Raw genomic sequence first — 20,782 nt, forward strand, 5'->3', positions numbered from 1 at the left:
ATGTTGTAACTGCTGCTTTAGCAGATTTACATTTATTTTAATCAAATGCACACCCTTTTATCAAAAAAAGAGAGTGAAATCAACGTGAAATTAATCTAAAGTCTAAACTCTAAAAGAAGAATAGAGTGAAAGACAAACATAAAGAAAGTGTCACATGAGTATGGTGCAACAATTCAGGTACATCCCCTATTCCCAATGACCATGAATAAGCACCTTATTTTTTTTTTCTTTTAAAGGAAACAAGCGCCTTACTTTTCTTGTTTGCTCATAGAATAAGCAGCCTATTAAGTTATTATGAAAAAAGAGACACGTTATAAAAAAAAAGAAAAAAAAAGAAAAAAAAGAAAAGAAAAAGAGAGACACATGAATTGTGATAGTTGGTGGAATTAAATGTTGGTGTCTATATATAATATATAGATAATATATTCATGTCTTTTTTAAATAAAACAATATAGACTCATGTGGTTATGGTGTTATTATTACGTTATATCATTGCTTAAAACTCTGAAAAATCAATCCTTTTTTTATTTAGTTATTTGTTTGCCTTTGAGTCGTTCTCACATATCAAAGTAGAAATTAAAAAACAAAGATTAAACAAACGTTTGTAAACGTGTTTTTTTTATCCATAGCTTTCACTCCCAAGATTGTAACTTGGCTCTAAAAAGTAGGATTTGAAACTCTGACGTTGAAGGTTTTTTTTTTTTACTTTTTTAGTAAGGTAATGGTTACACTGATGACAATCATCTTCTTCGCCTTTTATTTATTATTACCACGTGTGGCCCGCTCCTCTTTTTTGAAAGTTTTGAGCCCGTCCGTTTTTTTTTTTTTTTTTTAAATAATCGGACCGAACCGAACTTGTTGAAGGATCTGGATTGGGTTTAGGGTATAGACCATCAACTCGGACATGGCCCGGATCTTCAGAAAGCTCAACTTGGTATAGAACATTGCAAAATACGTACGCATCTATAAACAACATAAACTCACTTCAACAAGCTCAATATCATCAATATCTATAGATGCGTATTGATAAAGAGTGAATACAAGGTTCGCAGCGGAGATAAACTCCTACTGAAATGTTGAAACTGCTCAGAAAAATAGCACAAAATAATCAATAAAAATAACTAAAATTCTTGAAAATTAAACAGTAACAAAGATGTCGAGATGCATCTGATGGAATTTATCTTTCACCCTCCATCGAAAAAACTAGTTTTTTTTTGCAGAAGCTCAAAAAATTCATTTCTTTTGGAGACATCTTAACCCGGTGAATCGAATACCATAACTTTTACGAGGCCATGTCCAGCCTAAATTCACGTTTTCCTTTAGTGCCTAAATTCTTCCATAACTAATGGTTTCAAGTAAGATATTATATTAATGTTTGGTAGAATAGTTTTCAACTATTCCACATCTTTGACAACTTGTTATATATTAGATTAGTTATATGTCCGCTCTATCCTAGTCTATATGTGTTTAAATTGAGTCATTATTACTTCTCATTATTCATTTTTGTTATATCCCTAATAAGATATATATATATATATATATATATATATATATATATATATTCATTGTCTTCAATTAAAATACGGCGACTATTCTCATAATTTTTATAACTGTCATATATTTCTTTAAATATCGATATAAGTAGTGTGTGTGTGTGTATATATATATATATATAAATATATATATATCTCTTAAAAAGTTTTTTAGTTAAATATGACCATTTTTATAAATTTCGGTTAAATTTCTTAGAAGTTTTCCTTCTTTGATTACGAATCTGACTACCTTTTGAATAAAAATATGTCGAGACATTCAACTAAAACTCATAAATAGTCATATTTGACTCAATAAAACTGTTTAGAGAATAAACGTGTCATTAATAATAATATTAAGAGATACGATTGATATTTTTAGTAATTATGAGAATAATCGCTATATTTTAACTAAACACAAAGATACATATGATATTTTCCCTCCTTAACACAAGTAATTTTAGCATATTTAATTACATATTCATCATCGTGCATTGACTTGTAATTTACTTGAGTTGAATTCTTAAATGTTGTTGTGAAGTTATTATAATAAATGGGTGCTCAAGGAAGCAAAATTATTTAAAAATTATATAGCTATAAAAAAGTAAGTATTGTTCTCAATTGATTGTAAGTATCTTTAAAATGTTCTTCAAATTATCTCACCTCGGCATTTCTCATAAAATTTAATTCAACTATTGACATTTTTTGTAACTCAATAGTATATTATTTGTGATTTGGGACTTTGACGTCTTTTATATAATTTTTTTTAATTATGAAGTCTAGTTTAAAATGTAGTTTTGTCTATATAATTTTTTAATAGGAAGAGCTAGATATATAGCTTATTTAAATCACTTATGTTAATATTACAGCTAAATTATATAAAAATAGTCTAAAATAAAGCAAGACGTATGCGTCATAATATAAAATAGTATGCACTTATTGAGTATTTCTTTAATATGATTGATATGAGAAGCTGTGCCTAAATTCTAGTAGCTTTTTTTAATAAAATATTATATTAATTTTACAATTTAGTAATTTTTGGTAATCAGTTATCAACTTCATTCATTTATTGAGATTTAAAAAAAAAAATTATAAAAATTGCCATCAAGCAATTAATTTGTTATATAACAAATTTACCACTGATGTACACAATGGGTGTTGGTTACGTTGGTTTTCTACACTGTAAGCTACAGGCGCAACGTGCAGCGATTGTAATTTATATAAGTTGCATTATGTCCCTCATTAGTTAATTAATTTTTTTTTAAATTTTATTTTTAATTTTAATTTTAATTTTTTTTTTTTTTTAATGGGTATAGGTTGGTAGAGAATCACCAAACGTGAAAAGTCATGGTTGATTTGCTCCATCCCCATCACTTACTCACCTCCCCTTATTCCCTCCCTCTCTTTCTCTCATCCCTTTCTTTAATTAATTCTCGACTCAACGAAAATAGTTATTTTAAAAACTTGTATCTTAACTAAATTTCATAAACACCCCACAAGAAAAATGTTGTCCCCTTCAATCCCATAATCTATTCATTTGTTTTCCTTAATATTTTGGTTGCGTTGGATGTGAAATGACAGCAAATAAGAATGTACCTTCGATCAAATATTGTTGATTACGTGAGGATATATTTATGTGTGTGGCGGCCACTAGATTTATAGATACCCTAAACCCTTATTACCTAAGGGAAAAAAACTTCAAAAGTGATTTAAAAATAATTAGTCACAACATATAGGTATTGGTTGTTTCACAAACTTAATTTAAATAAACTTTGAATGGAGCTTAATTTTTTAAAATTAAAATTATGATTCTCATCGATTCGGAGATTCTTGAGCTATATATATGGCTCAGAAGGTGCTCATTAAGAATCCGAAAAAATTACTCGATTCAACAATGCTTGACTTATAATATATTATGTTCTCATTGAAAAAAAAAATTGTTTAATATTATCAATCCGTTCATGGATTAAATAATCTGTTTTCAAATGCGAGTGAACAAATCAAGGTATCTTCATATGAGCATATAATATCGAGCTCTAATGCGAGCCCGTTCACGAGCTCCTTAACTAGCCTATTTATGAGGTTAAAAAAAGAAAAAGTCAATGGATTTTCTTCTTCTTCTTCTTATGTGTTTGAGAACTCAATATTGACTCATTTGGCAAAAAGCTCCAAAATTATGTTCAAAGTCATCTCGTTTACATAACGAAACAAACTAAATAGATTATGTGTGTCCGATTCACTTATACCCGTACCTCCGCTCGTGGACATATATGGAGATACAAAAGGAGAATACTATTTAGAAAAATAAAAGAGACTTGATCAACAAAAGCCTAAGAATAAGAAGAATAGTGAATTCACAAACGGAATGCAAGATAGGAAATAAATCATTGTTCTATGTATATGCCTTTATTATTTCGTTAAATAATATGCAAAACACGATAAATTCATACTCGAGGCATATGCTAACAAAATAATGGACGACTAAAGGTAAATGACTACATGAAGAATTTCGTAAGCTCGGATATTATGTCAATACTACCCATTCTTAATTCTCATATTTGCTCTTGCACAACGATATCGTGGTCGATGTTACTACGCATGGCCAAGCTCTCCAATGTGGCCAAAGCAAACAAGACATGACGAGAAGTGATTGAAGATTGTTAGCACCCGATGTGGAGCTGCCTCAGAGGGAAGAGGAAGTCGAACATGGAGATGCGGAAATGTCGACATAGAAAGAGGCACTAAATTGTCAACTCTAGCTTGTGTTGATGAACTCCAATGTCTTTGACGATTGGCTTTGAGAGAATCACGTGTTCGCGCCTCAGTTGGAGTTGCATCGAAGGAAAGAGTGTTAGACAAATTTTTTTTTCTAACAAAATAGACAATGCTTCACATATTAGGGTGAACTAGTAATCTTAATGTGTTGATTGATATTTGAATTTGAATGTGGTAAATGTTGTTTAGTTTAAGCAAGGACTAAAATAGCAATGTGATATATCGATTATTATGTAGAATGTTATGCTTCTAATTTTAGATTGCTAAAGTGATAATAGATGGTCATTTAATAGCAAATTTATGTGATAAAATAAAATCTAAAACCGTGAAAAATATGGTATAAATTTCCACAATCAAAAGTGCAAAAGAGAAGTCTCTTACCCAATTACAAAAAAGATAAAAGAAATTCCAACCTAGCCTAAATTATTGGTGGGCGTTTCTGTCATTTTAATATGCTCCGGGGGCAATTTGTGAACATGCAATCCCAAACTTGACATAATAATCATATAAATAAACTCGTAAAATAATTTCTCATTCCGTTTTTAACCAAATTACCAAACACAAACTCATAAAACTCTTTCCGTCTCAAACACTCGAGAGTTTGAATGCTTTTGTCTCTCTTCTTTTCTGAAGCTCCATCGTCCGTACATTAATGGCGAAGAATTCCCTAGCCCTCGCTATCCTCGCGTTCATTCTCGCCGCTCTGATCCCTGTCAGATCTGGCTCCTCCAACCACCGGTACAAGGACGGCGAGACCGTCCCTTTGTATGCCAACAAGGTCGGACCGTTTCACAACCCAAGGTGAGTCTCAATTAAACGCGACTCTTGTGCTTTGCTCTGGTTTTGGCTGGATCTGAAGTTTGAGTGATTAGAAGTCGTTAAATCGCCGCCATTTTTGCTTACTGGTTGTCTTCCCTGCAAATTTGATCCTTTGGAAAAAAATAAATTCGAGGCGTAAGTTTTGCTCGTTTCGGGAGAGTTATAATGTCGGTTTTATGACTTTTTTTTGGCTTGATCTGCATTTAGTTTAGAAATACGTGTTTAAGTAATGAGCTGGTTCACTTCGAAGTCAAAATATGTAGAAATTTTCTTTCTTTCTCTCTGTAATTTCTTTTATCTTTCATCCTTGATAAAGATTTTCACAATTTTTGCTTAATTTGAGCTGACTATCTGTGCTTTGGTTCTCTTTTCTCGTTGATCCAGTGAAACTTATCGGTATTTTGACCTCCCATTTTGCTCACCAGGTTTGACTCAGTTTCGCTTCTTTTTTTTTTAATCTTTTATTTGAAATGTTACAGGTTTAGCTTATAATGCTTCTCATTTTTGTTTATCTCTTTCTCAGGAGGCGTGAAAGAGAAAAAGGAAGCTCTTGGTGAAGTCCTAAACGGTGATCGTTTGGTCAGCTCACCATACAAGCTCGAGTTTCGGAAGAACAAGGAGCCCGAAACTGCTTGCAAGAGGAAACTCAAAAAGGAAGATGTAGCACAGTTCCGAGCCGCCGTATCGAAGGACTATTATTTCCAGATGTACTACGATGATTTGCCGATTTGGGGTTTCATAGGAAAGGTCGACAAGGAAAACAAAGATCCGAGCGACTACAAATATTACCTTTACAGACATATTCATTTCGATATCTCTCACAACAATGGCCGCGTTATCGAGATCAATGTCCACACAGACCCTAGTGCCCTTGTGGATCTAACGGAAGACAAAGAAGTCGAAGTAGAATTTACGTATTCCGCGGGTTGGAAAGAAACGACCACTCCGTTCGAGAAGAGAATGGAAAAGTATTCGCAGTCCTCTTCTCTGCCCCATCATTTGGAGATCCATTGGTTCTCGATTATAAATTCAGGCGTGACGGTCATTCTTCTGACTGGGTTTTTGGCCACGATTCTTATGCGAGTCCTCAAGAACGATTTTGTCAAGTAAGCAGATTTTAGAACAATCTCTGTCACGCTCTTTTGTTTCGTTTGCATAATGTGTGCTTTGTTTAAAAATCGAAGATATGCCCACGACGAGGAAACAGCTGAAGATCAGGAAGAGACGGGATGGAAATACATCCACGGTGATGTATTTAGGTTTCCTAAGCACAAGTCTTTATTCGCGGCAGCCTTGGGATCAGGAACCCAACTGTTTACTCTGTAAGTTCCGTTTCTCATCGACGGAATTTAGATATTTTTATTGTCAGATTGTTTCATTTTAGGTCAGGAATTGACTAGTGACGTATGTATTTATTAAATATTGCAGTACTGTTTTCATTTTCATACTTGCGCTTGTTGGCGTTTTTTACCCGTACAACCGCGGGGCTCTCTTCACAGCTTTGGTTGTCATTTATGCGCTGACATCTGGCATCGCCGGCTATACTTCAACCTCATTTTATTGTCAGCTCGAGGGAACAAACTGGGTATGTGTTTATAATTTCGTTACCACATTTATTTTGGACGCTTAGCTTTTGTTTGGAACCTAAGATTTTACCAAGAAAAACGAAATACCTGTAAAAAATTGAGTGAAAATCAGAATTCTTATTCAGTTATTGTTTGAGATGTATTTTTAATCTGAATGGAGAAACTATGGAAAATTGAAAATTAAGAAAGAGAAAAGGAAGACACGAATGTGTGGGATAGGGAAAATGAATCCCCCGCTTACTTGTGAATCCTCTTGGATTTTGACTTTCCTTGATGTTTTTCAAACAAAGCTGGAATTTACATTTTAGCTGCACATTTTCCCCAATATTCCTCTTCGAGTTTTCTGCAAACCAAACATGACTGAGAAAATGCTAGTGATTTTCACTTTTCCCTATGCATTTTTGGTTTCTATATAAAGACGGGAAATAATCGACATCGTTAAATTTTAACCCTAAATTTCCAGTCTGAAAATTCTCGGTCAACGGTTAACCTCAGTTCATTTATTTATACCTTAAATACCCATTTGAAAACCATTAAAAGTCCCACCTTTACCCCGAAATGGTTCGGGCTAACAGATTACGATGATTTTGCTTACGGTTCAATTTCTTTGATATCTCTCAGGTTAGGAATCTGTTGTTGACGGGGTGTCTCTTCTGTGGGCCACTCTTCGTAACATTCTGCTTTTTGAACACAGTCGCAATCGCTTACACAGCCACCGCGGCTCTTCCCTTTGGCACGATCGTAGTCATAGTTCTAATCTGGACCCTCGTGACATCCCCGTTGTTGGTCTTCGGCGGGATCGCCGGAAAGAACAGCAAAGCCGAGTTCCAAGCTCCGGTGAGAACCACAAAGTACCCGAGAGAAATCCCACCGCTGCCGTGGTACCGGAGCGCTGTCCCTCAGATGGCCATGGCGGGTTTCTTGCCTTTCAGCGCCATATACATTGAGCTTTATTACATCTTTGCCAGCGTGTGGGGTCACAGGATTTACACCATATACAGCATCTTGTTCATCGTCTTCATTATTCTCCTCATAGTCACCGCCTTTATCACCGTTGCTTTGACTTACTTCCAACTTGCCGCCGAGGACCACAACTGGTGGTGGAGGTATGTTGCTTTTGATCTCACCCATGTTAGATTTTTATTTCATTTTATTTTATGTTCACGTTGCTTTGAGAAGAAATTCATTTTTTTCTTTTTTCGTTTAGCTTTTTCTCCAAGTTGTTCTCTAGGATTGTTTTGATGGTATGTCGTCTGGTTAGAGGATGTTATCTTTGAGTGCGTTTGTTTCTCGTTCTTTCTCATCCTCTGCCTTGTGTGCTTTTTCAGATTGACTATCATTTCAAGATTTTTGTAGTGCTATTGTTTTTTTTTTTTTTTTTGGACTATTAAAACAAGTGATTTTCAATTTGTCCGTAGGATTGGTGATGGCTAATAGCATAGGGGGGATCAAATATAATTAAAACTGTATTTGTTTTGGTAGCCTCCTAAGTAGATATGAATAATGAAAGGAATAAAGATCATTAATAAAACAATGAATAGTCAAACTAAAAGAATGACTGGACAGCTAAACTCAGAATGGGGTGAATATTTTGCTTAGAGAGAAAAATGTTTGTGGATAATGAAAGGTATGCTCTGTAGTTAAAGGGTCTCCCCGAATTCGCCGAGGTTGACTTCACAATATAATGTGGTGGTATAGCATGGCTAAATATTATTTGGAAAATGTGCTTCCCTACTTCTACAAATTATCTATTCCGTATGTCTTATGTGCAACTACTGCTTGAATATTTTTTTACAGATCATTCCTCTGCGGTGGATCGACCGGAATATTTATATACGCATATTGTTTATATTACTACCACGCAAGATCAGACATGTCGGGGTTCATGCAGACATCGTTTTTCTTCGGTTACATGGCTTGCATTTGCTATGGCTTCTTCCTAATGCTCGGCACTGTTGGATTCCGAGCGGCTCTGTTTTTTGTTCGCCACATTTATCGATCCATTAAGTGCGAGTAAGCTGTCTCAAAAGACTCCTGAAATATCTTTTACTTTGTATGTTTTTTTTTTGTTCAATAGGGCACCGTGTAGAGAAAGAAAGATTTCATAAAGTCAATTTTTTTAGTGCCTCGGTTCGGTTCGTTACAGCAGAAAGCAAACATGTCAATGCTTTCCGTAATGTTAGATCACAAATTTGGGTTCTTTCCCAACGAGAGTTTGTATCAATTATCAACACTTCTAATCCAAAGTCAACAATACATTTATCGAATTTCTACTTAATAATTCATTATATAGCAAACAATTCTCTCTCTCTCTCTCTCTCTCTCAAAATACATATATATCATGTATACACAATCAACATCTACATATATCCAACATCTTCATTATAAGCAAGCAAGTTGCTCATGGACCAACCGAGAATTTCAAAAATAACATTTTTTAAAGAAAATTAAAAAATACAGGTAAGTAGAAAACTCATAAATCAGTTGAATTTTTCTAAAAGTAACGCTCTTAAAGAAAATTCTGTAAATACCCTCAAATTTAGGGAAGTTAATGGTTTTTACGGAATTTTCTTTAAGAAGCGTTATTTTTAGAAGAAAAAAATTTCTTTAACAATTTTTCACGTTGACAATTTTTCATCTTCAGCTACGCGTGCTTTAATTCTCTAGTGTATACTTAATGTTTGTCTGAAATTATACTTATATACTAACTTTATTTTTTCCTACGATAAAAATACTTAAAATTAAGTTTTAGTTGCACCATACGTACTTCCGCTGTTAAAACTAACGGAAGTACACGTGGACGGCTCAGATTTGATGAAAAATAAACTAATTTTTAATCAAAAAATAAATTAATAATTTGGTAAAATATACAAAATAAATTAATAATTTGGTTAACTTAAAACAATGATAAAAAATCGAAAAATGGGCGAATTTTGTTCACATTTTTATACGGAAGGAGAGAAAGAAATGACATGCGAGAAGATGCGCGAGAACTTGCGAGAAATGGACCATTTCGCGAGTTATTCTCATTTCTCTCTCGCGTTTCTTCGAAATACGAGATCTTGCACGAGATAGTCCCATCTCGCGCGAGATTTTAATCCCTGATTTATAAAGAGAGCTTTAATTCTTGACCATTTTGTTTCGAGATTTGTATGGGATAATGGTTGTCGGAGTACTCGCCGGAAAATGTGAGTTTTGACCTTCTCTTGTAGATCTATTTTGATTTGTGTTGATTTTGCTATAAATGACTATGCCATTGTGACTAAGAGGTTAAGAAGTGCTAGAAAACACAATTTGGTTCATTTTTTCGGTCGCAGCCATCGCCGAGCCTCTATTGTAAGAATTTGATGCCGAACACAACCACGAATTCTGTCGACCAAATTCACGAGCAATCATATCTAGATTGTGATTTTGCATATACTAATATAGATTATATTGTGTTGTTCCAAAATTTGTTGGCGCACATACTGTCAATCACATTTGTTTGTTCCTTTTTTTTTCTTGAATTTATCTACGATTATTTACACCTATTAATTACTACTACATTAACTTTTATTTACAATCGTCAATCAATTTTTGTTTTGAAATACGTGGTTCAAAACATTGAAGATGAAAAAAATGTGAAAAACTAGAATAATTTGAAACTAAAAATTTAAATGAATAATCAACGTAAATAATGAGAGAATAAAAAAATAATTAAGAATTAATATCAATGATAGTTACTTGATTTAATTTAATTAATAAAACTTGAGATATGCGGGCAGAAAAAATAATGTAAATGAGTCATTTTGGCCTTGTAAATAAAATCTCATTGTTATTTACTTAAAATTCACCAAAAATTAATTTCGTGACAAAAATTATGGTTTCATGTGACTGTATATCTAGAGAGCGCTAAAAAACAAATTTATTTTCATTATTTTATTTATCATTTGTTATTTTTTATTTATTTTACTTTTTACTAGTTTATTTTCCCCCATAAAAATTAAACACAAAAAATTCATTATAAATAAGAAATTTTTTCTTTAAACTTATTAAGTTTAAGTAAAAAAAATCTGATACTGATTTATTCAAACACAAAATTCATTAGAGATAATATCAAAATCAATTTACTAATTAATGACCAAAATATTAACTAGCATACAACACTCGTACACACACACGCACACACAAAAGAAAAAAAAAGAAAGTGGCACAAATCGACTTGTCATATTGACTATTTTGAGAAATTGACTTATTTGCAACCAATTTCATAACATTTTCCCATTTTCCACCAAAACATTAATTTTTCCCAAAATGCCACTATCCATGTCAACAATATTGACATTTATTTTTGCCCTTCACTATGAGATGTCAATATTGTTGACATCTAATGTTGACATACTGGTGACAATTTGGGACAAATTAGTGTTTTGGTGAAAAATATTATTAAATTGGTGTCAAATAGGGCAATTTCTCTTTTATATTTATATTTGTTTTAGAGATTATTTTCAATTTTTCATTTATATTTTATACTCGTCTCTTGCTGTCGAACTCCCTCTCGCGCCGGTTCACAACGCCGCGAAGCCATATCGGCGACACACCAATCTCGCCTCTCCCGCCATTACAGTGACTAGTGGATACCTTCAGCGGCGAGTTCACTCGAGCTCAGGCTTGATTTTGAGTTGTTCTGTTCCTCAGTGCTTAAGGTTTCAGTAGTTTCCCAATGTTCACGACTCTACCGTCTAAAACACATGCAATTTCTGAATCGTATATGTGTTTGGCAGAGACGAAAATGGGGGTGGAAGATGATTTGAAGAGATGGGTTTCAGATGAGCTGATTTCGCTGTTAGGTTCTTCCGAGCGGACGGTTGTTCAATACGTCATTGCCCTAGGTATTTTTCTTTTGAAACTCGCTATTCCAGGCAATCAATACGTAAGGTATTCAAATTTATCCTTTGTTTCATCAGCTAAGAAGGCAAGTTCGCCGGGCGATCTGGAAAGCAAGCTCGTCGGAGAGTACCAAATGCCGTCATCCGCCGGGACCCGCGCGTTTTCCCAGCAGCTTTTCAGCAGAGTGCCTCACAAATCCACCAACAATGTAAGAATTTTCTTCTTATTTTGTGTGTGTGTGTGTGTATATTAGAATGTAATCTTTTTCCATGGCTTGGTTTGTTAGCAATACCAAAAGCAAGAGCGAGAAGCGGCGATGATTGCCAAGAAGGCATATGCGTTGTTGGACGCGGACGACGAAGACGACGACGATGAAGTTCGCGTCGCCGCTGAAAGCAAGAGAGCTCCGTCTCGGAACAAGAGGTTCAGGAAGAAGAGTGAGAACGCTGACGAAGATGACGAGGTGGTTTTTATGGCTGAGTTTGTGTTTGTGGGTTCTTTCCTTTATTCAGTGGTTGATGATGATAATAATAATTGTTGTTTCTACACGATTTTGTACAGGAGATAGAACGCGTTGAAGAAACGAAACGGTTGAAAAGTCGATCGTACTCAGACAGTGATGACAAGGAGGATTCAGAGGTACTTCTTAATATTATATAACACTTTGCTATCTCGGATGAATTGGATTCCGGGAAGAAGCCTTTTTCGGACGAATCAATCGCTCCATCGGTCTTTTGGCGTTGTGTCTGGTTTAGTTTCGGATTTTAGTTTTTTTTTTTCATTGACTGATCTCAATCGAGACTGGTCTTGTGCCATTTAGTTTGCATCTTGCTGTGGCTTTCCCAAAGCTTTCTTTTTCTTTTAATTTTAATTTTTGAGTTTTGGAGTTTGAGTCTCTCTGGGAGAACATTTTTAGGAGCACAGGCCTCTGGATTTCGTCTTAAAATTTTGATTCCAGTTCTTTCCATTTGTCCGATCTCATTCGAGATTGGCCAAGTGCTATTCAGCTTGTATATTGGTTTGTTCTAGACGAGGCTTTTTTTTCCCCTTTGAATTTATTTAGTTTCTTCTAAAAAAAGTTAACTTGAATTTCTTCTAAAAAGATAAAATAAATGAAGTTTTGGGACTTAGTTGCTTTTTTTATTTTATTTTATTTTCTTGATGAGGTTCTTTCATGTGTTTAAAGTTGTTGAAGAGCTATAATTCTAGTCTAGAAGTATGTTGGTGATCTCTGTCTTCTTTAGAATGTGATATTAATCGGGGTTTGAGGACTGGATTGAAATTATTTATTTTCTTGTTACCGTGTGAATTCTGACGTGATTACGATGTTTTCTCATTTTCTGTGACATTCAGTCAGAAGAAGAGATGTTACGCGATCAGAAGGAGAGAGAGCAATTGGAGAAAAATTTGAGAGAACGAGACACAGCAAGCACCCGGAAGGTACTATCGAACGGATTATAATCACCAGCTCTACTTTTTGAATTGCACAGTATTGTTCTGTACATGTAAAGTTGCTAAGCTTCATTTTTTTTCTGATGTAAACAGTTAGCAGAGCAAAAGCTAACAAAAAAAGAGGAAGGTGAGTACTAGAGTATCAAGATTTTGGCACTATGTATTATTTTGGTTGACGCGTTTATATGATTGAGATGCTGGTTATGTATAACAGAGGAAGCTATTCGAAGATCAAAAGCTATGGAGCTAGATGGCTTAAATAATTTAAGGTGTGATAATGTGGATATCTTAATTTCTTCTTCATGTACGTTTGCTTACTGTATTTTATCGAAGTTGGATGTACAAGAAGATGGTCAGACTTCATTTGTTAGAATGCTTTTGTTTCAGAAAGATTTCAAGGCAAGAGTACTTGAAGAAAAGAGAGCAAAAGAAATTGGAGGAAATCAGGTATGACAAGTTTGTTTACAAAGAATATATCTCTGACGTTTTGTCTTCCTGTTACTATAGTTATAGTCAGAACTGTTAATAATAATGACAACAACAACAACAACAGCAACGGCAATAACAACAACAACAACAACAATTATAATAATAATAATAAAAAAACATAGTTTCTTCTTAAAAAAAGAATGTACGGACGGGGATAAGAGGGTGATAGCTGAGTGACAACAAGCATCACCGCCCTCCCAAATGAGGAAATGATTTCGAGTCACATCAAATTTAAAATGTAGAAATAAAAAATAGAATTTTATGTGCTCACATTAAAGCATATTGGCTTGTGTCATGTTTATTTCAGAGATGATATTGAAGACGAGCAATATTTGTTTGAGAATGTCAACCTTACGGAAAAAGAGAAAAGGGAGCTGAGGTAATTTCATTTATTGCCAGTTGATTTAATTTCATAATTTGTCATGCAAACTCTGTGATTGATTGACGCTCAGTGCAGTAAGAACAAGTACTCTACTTTTGACTCCTTTACTTCTTTTACTTAAATTGTTTAGCACAGTACAGGTAAAGGAATACCACGTAGTTTTGTGAAAGCCTATCTGTTTATATATTTTTTTTCGACAGCTACAAGAAGCGAATATATGACCTTGCAAGAAAGCAGACAGAGGACATTGATGATGGAAGTGAGGTAAATTCATTGATCTATAAAATATTCTATAGGGCTTCTGTTCATTATCTGAAAAGTATTTCATTTTCTTTTATTTAATTTTTTTTCCTTTTCTGGAGAGCAGTACAGAATGCCTGATGCCTATGATCAGGAGGGTGTCGTTAATCAGGAAAAGAGATTTGCTGTGGCCATCCAACGTTATAGGTCAGCATTTAACCCTTCTTAGGAGTGTGTCCATGATTACAGTTAATTAGCATTACAGGAATGCTTAACAGTAACACTAATATACTCATCTCGACCCTATTTTATCTTTGTCTTATTGTAGAGACCCCACTGCCTCAGAGAAAATGAACCCTTTCGCAGAACAGGAGGCTTGGGAGGATCACCAAATCGGTGAGTTCTTTTGGTTCAAGTGTCCTTATTGGAGGAGGGTTCATTTCGATTTAAGCTAAATAAATTTATTCTGAATTTGGCATTTTAGGCAAGGCAACTATGAAGTATGGTTCAAAGAACAAAAAACAAGCGACTGATGATTATCAGTGAGTTTATTTTCCTCCCTTTTTTATTCTTAAATGGTTCTGTCCTCATTTTTAAGTGAGACAAATCTTTCAAGCTTGACCCTTTGTATAGTTGACACTCAATTCTTTCTGCTTTAGGTTTGTGTTTGAGGACCAGATTGAATTTATCAAGGCAGCCGTTATGGATGGCGATGAGGTATGTTGATAGCATTTCATTGTTACTGTTTGATTTATTGTTGCTATTGCTTTTAGTTCTCCACATTTTGATGGCTCATCTGTTTGTTTCATAATTTTTTTTCCACCCAGTTTGACAGAGAGCAGCAGACAGAAATAGAGAAATCGAAAGCCCAATCGGAATTTGAAAAACTTCAGGTGATTTTGTTTTTTTTTCTCGTGTTCCTGTCAAACTATGTTTTTCCAGATATTTCATTCGGAACAGAAGTCACTAGAAATATGTAAACTGTTTGAGACACATCATAAATTCAAGGAAAAAAGTACTATAAACATATATGCTGTAGATGGTGTACGATGAATGTAAAAAACAAGACTTGCCTCATTGCATACATAGTGTTGTTGCCTTGTGCTGATGTTACCTTTTTTTTATAAAAAAAAAAAACCATTCAGGAGGATAGAAAAACTTTGCCCATGTTTACATATCGTGATGAACTGCTCAAGGCAATTGACGATCATCAGGTTTGCTATTTTCTTTTTCTTGGTTTTGTTTTATGTGTCCTACTAAAATGTGTACAAGAACTGGAGTGAAAGTGTTGAAATCGATTGTCATAAACTATTTAAGAAAGCGAAATGTTGAGCATCACTATCACCGATTAAAGAAAAATACAAAAAATAAACACAGGAATAATGTTTTGCTACCAAAGGTGTTAGGGTCAGGTACGTAGCTGGACTGGCGTCTTCGATTAGGGCTCAGTCTGGGTTTCCCTAGCTCATTCTAGGCACTGTGATTTTAAATCAATCCATCTTTGCTAATTGTTATTAATAAAATAAATCTGCTTCTGTTAAGGAAAAAAGTATGTCACAGGTATTTAGAAAAAAAATTCTTCATCTGATTCAGCTGCTTGCTGTTATAAAGGAATCCTCTTACTCTATTTACAACCAACTCTTTGCTTTTATAATTTCTTCCCATTCTGGGTTTTTAATAACTAAAGAAAGAAAATTTTGGAACTAGATAGCATCATAGGCACTTGGAGATCTCTTGTTTAGTTTTGTTATGCCAATGGCAGGTTCTCGTCATTGTTGGTGAAACCGGTTCTGGGAAGACCACGCAGATACCTCAATATCTTCATGAAAATGGATACACAAAGCGTGGAAAGGTTTGCGTTTTTCCTCATTTACTCTGATGACCAACCAGCTAACTTTTTGAAAAAAAACCAAAGGTCCGAGGCTCATTCATCTAAATTATTTATATCAGATTGGATGCACGCAACCACGACGAGTTGCTGCTATGAGTGTTGCTGCCAGGGTTGCTCAAGAAATGGGAGTCAAACTTGGGCATGAGGTATGTTTCTGTACGTACGCTTTTTGTTTAGTTGTTCTTTGTTATGACATTGAGTGATCTGGAATATATGCATACGATGTTTAGCTCTTTCTTGTCTGTAGTAACAAGCAACAACTTTATGTCATATGCAGGTTGGTTATTCCATTCGGTTTGAAGATTGCACATCTGACAAGACTGTACTGAAGTATATGACAGATGGAATGCTATTGCGAGAGTTCCTTGGTGAACCGGATCTAGCTAGCTATAGGCAAGTGCACTTTTTTTATTTGTATTTTATTTTTAAGAACAAACACCATTTTTTTAAGAATAGATTTTTTTTTTAATAGAAACGGTAAAATTTATTAAAAACTGGAAAAACTCCGAAACAAGGCCCAGTACAGAAAAGAGCAAAGCTCAGACAGGCCTAAAACAACAGCCACCAAAACTACCGAGCCAAAAAAAAAACATCAAACCAAAGCGGAAACCCAATCCCTAGACAAAATAGAAAAAGGGAAATCATTAAAATCTTTACAGTTAACATGTAACCAGAGAGCAATACAGTGATTAATGCTTTCCATCACCGCCCCGAAGTTCCAATCCTCGTCCTCGAAAATGATCTTGTTTCTTTTGCCCCAAATATAAGAATAGATTGTTTTGGAGAAGATTCAAAACGACAATCTATAGAGCGCTAGGCCTGACCTCGAAGTTACAACCTGTAATGCTCTAAATCCTGAAGTTCAGATAGCCTTTACTACATCTTCAAATTTGTAAAATCTTACGATGTCTCACTTGTCGTGTCTTTCAATGTTGCAGTGTTGTGATGGTGGACGAGGCTCACGAAAGAACACTTTCTACTGACGTTCTTTTTGGATTGGTAAAAGTAAGTAGAAAACGATTCTTTTACTCATATTCATAGTAATTGATTTTGGACTATTTTCAGAAGAAGGTTAAGGGTATTGGAAATGACGGTTGACAGGATATCGGACTATTTTCTGAGCTGATTAGCATTTTGACATTGAACCATTCTCACTAAACAGACTTGCCATAGTTTGATTTATAGGAAATTCTCTGACATTCATTGTTTCTTGGAACAGGATATCGCGCGGTTCAGACCAGATCTAAAGCTGCTCATCTCCAGTGCAACCCTGGATGCCGAGAAGTTTAGCGATTTTTTTGATGCTGCTCCAATTTTCAAAATTCCTGGAAGGCGGTACCCCGTGGATATACACTACACAAAAGCACCAGAGGCCGATTATTTAGATGCAGCGATTGTCACCGCCCTTCAGATCCACGTGACCCAGTCACCTGGGGATATATTGGTGTTCCTTACTGGTCAAGAAGAAATAGAAACAGCCGAAGAAATTATGAAGCATAGAGTAAAAGGTCTGGGGACAAAGATTGCCGAGTTGATAATCTGTCCCATATATGCAAACCTCCCAACAGAGCTTCAAGCAAAAATATTCGAACCAACGCCCGAAGGGGCAAGGAAGGTTGTTCTTGCCACAAATATAGCTGAGACTTCGTTGACAATCGATGGGATTAAATATGTGATCGACCCAGGTTTTGTCAAGATGAAGTCTTACAATCCAAGGACTGGAATGGAATCTTTGCTAGTGACTCCCATATCCAAGGCTTCGGCGAATCAGAGAGCCGGGCGTTCGGGCCGAACAGGCCCTGGGAAGTGCTTCCGACTATATACGGCCTATAACTATTACAATGACTTGGATGACAATACCGTGCCAGAAATACAGAGAACCAACCTTGCAAATGTGGTCCTTATGCTTAAGAGCCTTGGCATCAACAACTTGTTAGAGTTTGATTTTATGGATCCACCACCCTCAGAGGCGCTGCTCAAATCTCTAGAACTGCTCTTTTCGCTGAGTGCCTTGAATAAGATAGGCGAGTTGACAAAAGTAGGCAGAAGGATGGCAGAGTTTCCTCTTGATCCCATGCTCTCTAAAATGATAGTTGCGTCGGAGAAATACAAGTGCTCGGACGAGATCATTTCCATTGCTTCCATGCTTTCTATCGGGAATTCGATTTTTTACCGGCCCAAAGACAAACAAGTCCACGCCGACAATGCACGCATGAATTTTCATACGGGGAATGTGGGAGACCACCTTGCATTACTTAAGGTTTGGATATCACTGCTGTTCATTTTCATTCGTTTATTTTATTTTTGACGTAAAACAGTCCTGATCGAGTTTTCTCTTCATGCTTTCCTCCTAGGTTTACTCTTCGTGGATGGAGACGAATTTTTCGACACAGTGGTGTTATGAAAACTATATACAGGCATGATATTCTTACTTTTATTGCCTTATTGTGCTTCTGAACTGATTATTGGGATATGACTTTCATTGTATGTTGCATGATTCTTCTGTACGTAATTTTTTGGTGTCCTTTAAAAAAAAAACTTAGATATGATGATGCATATTCGCTCTCTTTATAATCTTTAGATCTCTGTTATAAGGTTTCTGCTGTTTGGTAAAAACATTGTAAAACCTTCATGTAGGGTTCTCATGTAGCTGATAATGTTTGTAGGTTCGGAGTATGAAACGTGCAAGAGACATTAGAGACCAACTTCAGGGTCTATTGGAAAGAGTGGAGATAGAGCTCGTTTCGAATTCCGGCGATTTAGAAGCTGTAAAGAAGTCCATAACATCTGGTGATGTTTTTATTTATTTATTTATTATTATTGTTGCCCATTGGTGTCCGAATACTAGACTTGATGTTAACAGTCAGAATTAACTCTGACACAATGTTTATTTTAGGATTTTTCCCTCATTCTGCGAAGTTGCAAAAGAATGGATCTTACCGAACTGTCAAACATCCACAGACTGTCCATATTCACCCCAGCTCAGGGTTGGCTCAGGTAATTAAAATTGCTCGTCACTGCCTTAAGTTTTCCTTGTTAGCGTTTGGGACATATAAGCATTGTTTTCATTTTTTCTTTATTTTTATTTTTGGTTTACTAGGTGCTTCCTAGATGGGTGGTTTACCATGAACTAGTGCTTACGACGAGGGAATATATGAGACAGGTAAGTACGACATGTTAAGGGAATTTACTAGCACAATGTTACCCCACCAAGGAGTTTTGTTTATGTTTAAACTAATACATCTCTACCAAATTCTAGGTTACTGAACTGAAACCGGAGTGGCTGGTCGAGATAGCCCCACATTATTACCAGCTAAAGGATGTAGAAGACAGTATGATTCTCTCTCTCTCTCTCTCTCTCTCTCTCTCTCCATATTATTGTTATTTAATGGTTGACTCATATACTTGTGAAATTTGTATGCCATTGCAGCGGTTTCAAAGAAGATGCCTCGTGGAGAAGGGCGTGCATCATGAGGTTCAGACACGAGGCGCGCGTGTGTATATACGGCTTATCTTTCGGGTAAAAAGAGCTAAAAAAATATCTGTCGAATAGAATCTGGAGCGTAGCATATAATTTTTACTCTCACGGCATTTACATTTTAAGAGAATAAATGCCATTTTGTTCTAAGAAATTTGGTCGACTTCCTCTACTCAATAGTGGTTGCTCTCAATTTTGATATATTTACAAATGACAACCTGTTAGCGTGTATTACGGATAGAAGTAGTCTTGTTTTGGGGATTGTAAACAGCTTCTAATCTAACATGTGTTACTATCATAGCTTTAATAACATCACGAAGTGTTTAGTTTATCTACTTGGCCGTTGAAATTGTATAGATGTCAAGAGTTGGACACTTATCCCACATGGAGGCTTGGAGGATTAACAGATTGTTCAATTCAATTTAATAGAGAGAAACAGCTTTACGAATGAATTTCTGTACAAGAACAGTTTTGTGCTTGATGAATATTTATTTTTACATTACTGGGATAATCAAAGCATTTGAGAGACTTGAGAGTATTCTCTGAAAAATTACAAATCCCTGATATACTTTCCCTTGTTCCCGCACCATCAGTGTCTCGTTCCCACATTCACTCGTTCTGTAAGTTTACACGCCAAGAACAAATTGATAATTAGTGTCAAGACCAAGTTATATGGAGCTGATCTGACAAGTTGGTTCTGTGGGAACGAGACACTGATGAAGTGTGGGAATATGGGAAATTATGTCAGGAAACCTTGATTCCTTTATGTGAGAACGTGTAAACTCAGGCGGGGCATGAACACTCGGACCATCTCAAGTGCTTTAAACCCTTCCTATTACAGCCTCGCGTGAGAAATATTTATGTGCTTGTTTTGTTCATAAGTGATGCACTTGTTAATATCCCCAAGGATATGCCTCTTCATACCTTCCTAATACAGTTTACCTCTCTTTTTCTAGTACAACAATCAATTATTTACTTTGAAACCGAGGCGTGATTATTCATCTGTTGCAATCCACTCGCAGGGTTTGAAATTAACTTGTCACCTTGTAGCTTGGTGTGCACGGTGTCCCAATCTTCCCAACTCAATCTTCAAACACTCAGTTTGTTCTGATGGCATCCACCACGGGATCGCTTGCACTGATGCAATCATTAACCGTGTACTTGAAGCTCATCAATTCCGTACTCTCTTTAGATTCCAAACGCAAACACAAACACAAACGCAAACGCAAACGCAAACGTAAAAGTGTCAATTGTGAACTCTTGGGGGACTAC

The 20,782-nt window shown here is 35.5% G+C and overlaps 2 protein-coding genes across 4 annotated transcripts; both read left to right on the top strand.

Annotated features, from left to right (window-relative positions):
* The first annotated feature begins 4,855 nt into the window (after nt 1–4,855).
* On the top strand, nt 4,856–8,976 carry LOC149384513 (transmembrane 9 superfamily member 2-like). Its single transcript, XM_089628760.1, has 7 exons — nt 4,856–5,105; nt 5,508–5,548; nt 5,647–6,229; nt 6,308–6,445; nt 6,552–6,708; nt 7,331–7,815; nt 8,507–8,976. The coding sequence occupies exons 1-7, from the start codon at nt 4,957–4,959 to the stop codon at nt 8,724–8,726; spliced, it is 1,773 nt and encodes a 590-aa protein (XP_089484886.1). The 5' UTR covers nt 4,856–4,956; the 3' UTR covers nt 8,727–8,976.
* A 2,247-nt stretch (nt 8,977–11,223) lies between these two features.
* Nucleotides 11,224–19,664, top strand: LOC149384514 (pre-mRNA-splicing factor ATP-dependent RNA helicase DEAH1-like). 3 transcript variants are annotated; one of them, XM_089628354.1, is made up of 28 exons: nt 11,224–11,394; nt 11,473–11,580; nt 11,656–11,786; nt 11,865–12,041; nt 12,140–12,217; nt 12,932–13,018; nt 13,124–13,157; nt 13,245–13,299; nt 13,418–13,477; nt 13,827–13,898; nt 14,102–14,165; nt 14,269–14,348; nt 14,470–14,537; nt 14,626–14,683; nt 14,801–14,858; nt 14,969–15,034; nt 15,287–15,355; nt 15,904–15,993; nt 16,092–16,178; nt 16,310–16,425; nt 16,971–17,037; nt 17,252–18,292; nt 18,387–18,449; nt 18,699–18,822; nt 18,929–19,029; nt 19,133–19,195; nt 19,292–19,364; nt 19,463–19,664. In XM_089628354.1, the coding sequence occupies exons 2-28, from the start codon at nt 11,481–11,483 to the stop codon at nt 19,504–19,506; spliced, it is 3,126 nt and encodes a 1,041-aa protein (XP_089484480.1). In that variant the 5' UTR covers nt 11,224–11,394; nt 11,473–11,480; the 3' UTR covers nt 19,507–19,664. The 3 variants fall into 3 exon arrangements, with proteins under 3 accessions (XP_089484480.1, XP_089484479.1, XP_089484481.1); XM_089628353.1 differs by having other exon boundaries at nt 11,224–11,337; XM_089628355.1 differs by lacking the exons at nt 15,904–15,993; nt 16,092–16,178 and having other exon boundaries at nt 11,224–11,337.
* The last annotated feature ends 1,118 nt before the right edge of the window (nt 19,665–20,782 follow it).

This window comes from Urtica dioica, chromosome 10 (genome assembly GCF_054948205.1).
Source record: "Urtica dioica subsp. dioica isolate 48M chromosome 10, U.dioica_male_clone48M_v1_H2, whole genome shotgun sequence".
In the NCBI taxonomy this organism is placed as follows: Eukaryota; Viridiplantae; Streptophyta; class Magnoliopsida; order Rosales; family Urticaceae; genus Urtica; species Urtica dioica.

Coding starts and splice junctions, on each gene's coding strand:
- LOC149384514 (XM_089628354.1), top strand. CDS start 11,481: ATGGGGGTGGAAGATGATTTGAAGAGATGGGTTTCAGATGAGCTGATT. Junction 12,042..12,139: donor ACGCTGACGAAGATGACGAG/GTGGTTTTTATG, acceptor GATTTTGTACAG/GAGATAGAACGCGTTGAAGA. Junction 15,356..15,903: donor AGGCAATTGACGATCATCAG/GTTTGCTATTTT, acceptor TGCCAATGGCAG/GTTCTCGTCATTGTTGGTGA.
- LOC149384513 (XM_089628760.1), top strand. CDS start 4,957: ATGGCGAAGAATTCCCTAGCCCTCGCTATCCTCGCGTTCATTCTCGCC. Junction 5,549..5,646: donor CCTCCCATTTTGCTCACCAG/GTTTGACTCAGT, acceptor TCTCTTTCTCAG/GAGGCGTGAAAGAGAAAAAG. Junction 6,446..6,551: donor GGAACCCAACTGTTTACTCT/GTAAGTTCCGTT, acceptor TAAATATTGCAG/TACTGTTTTCATTTTCATAC.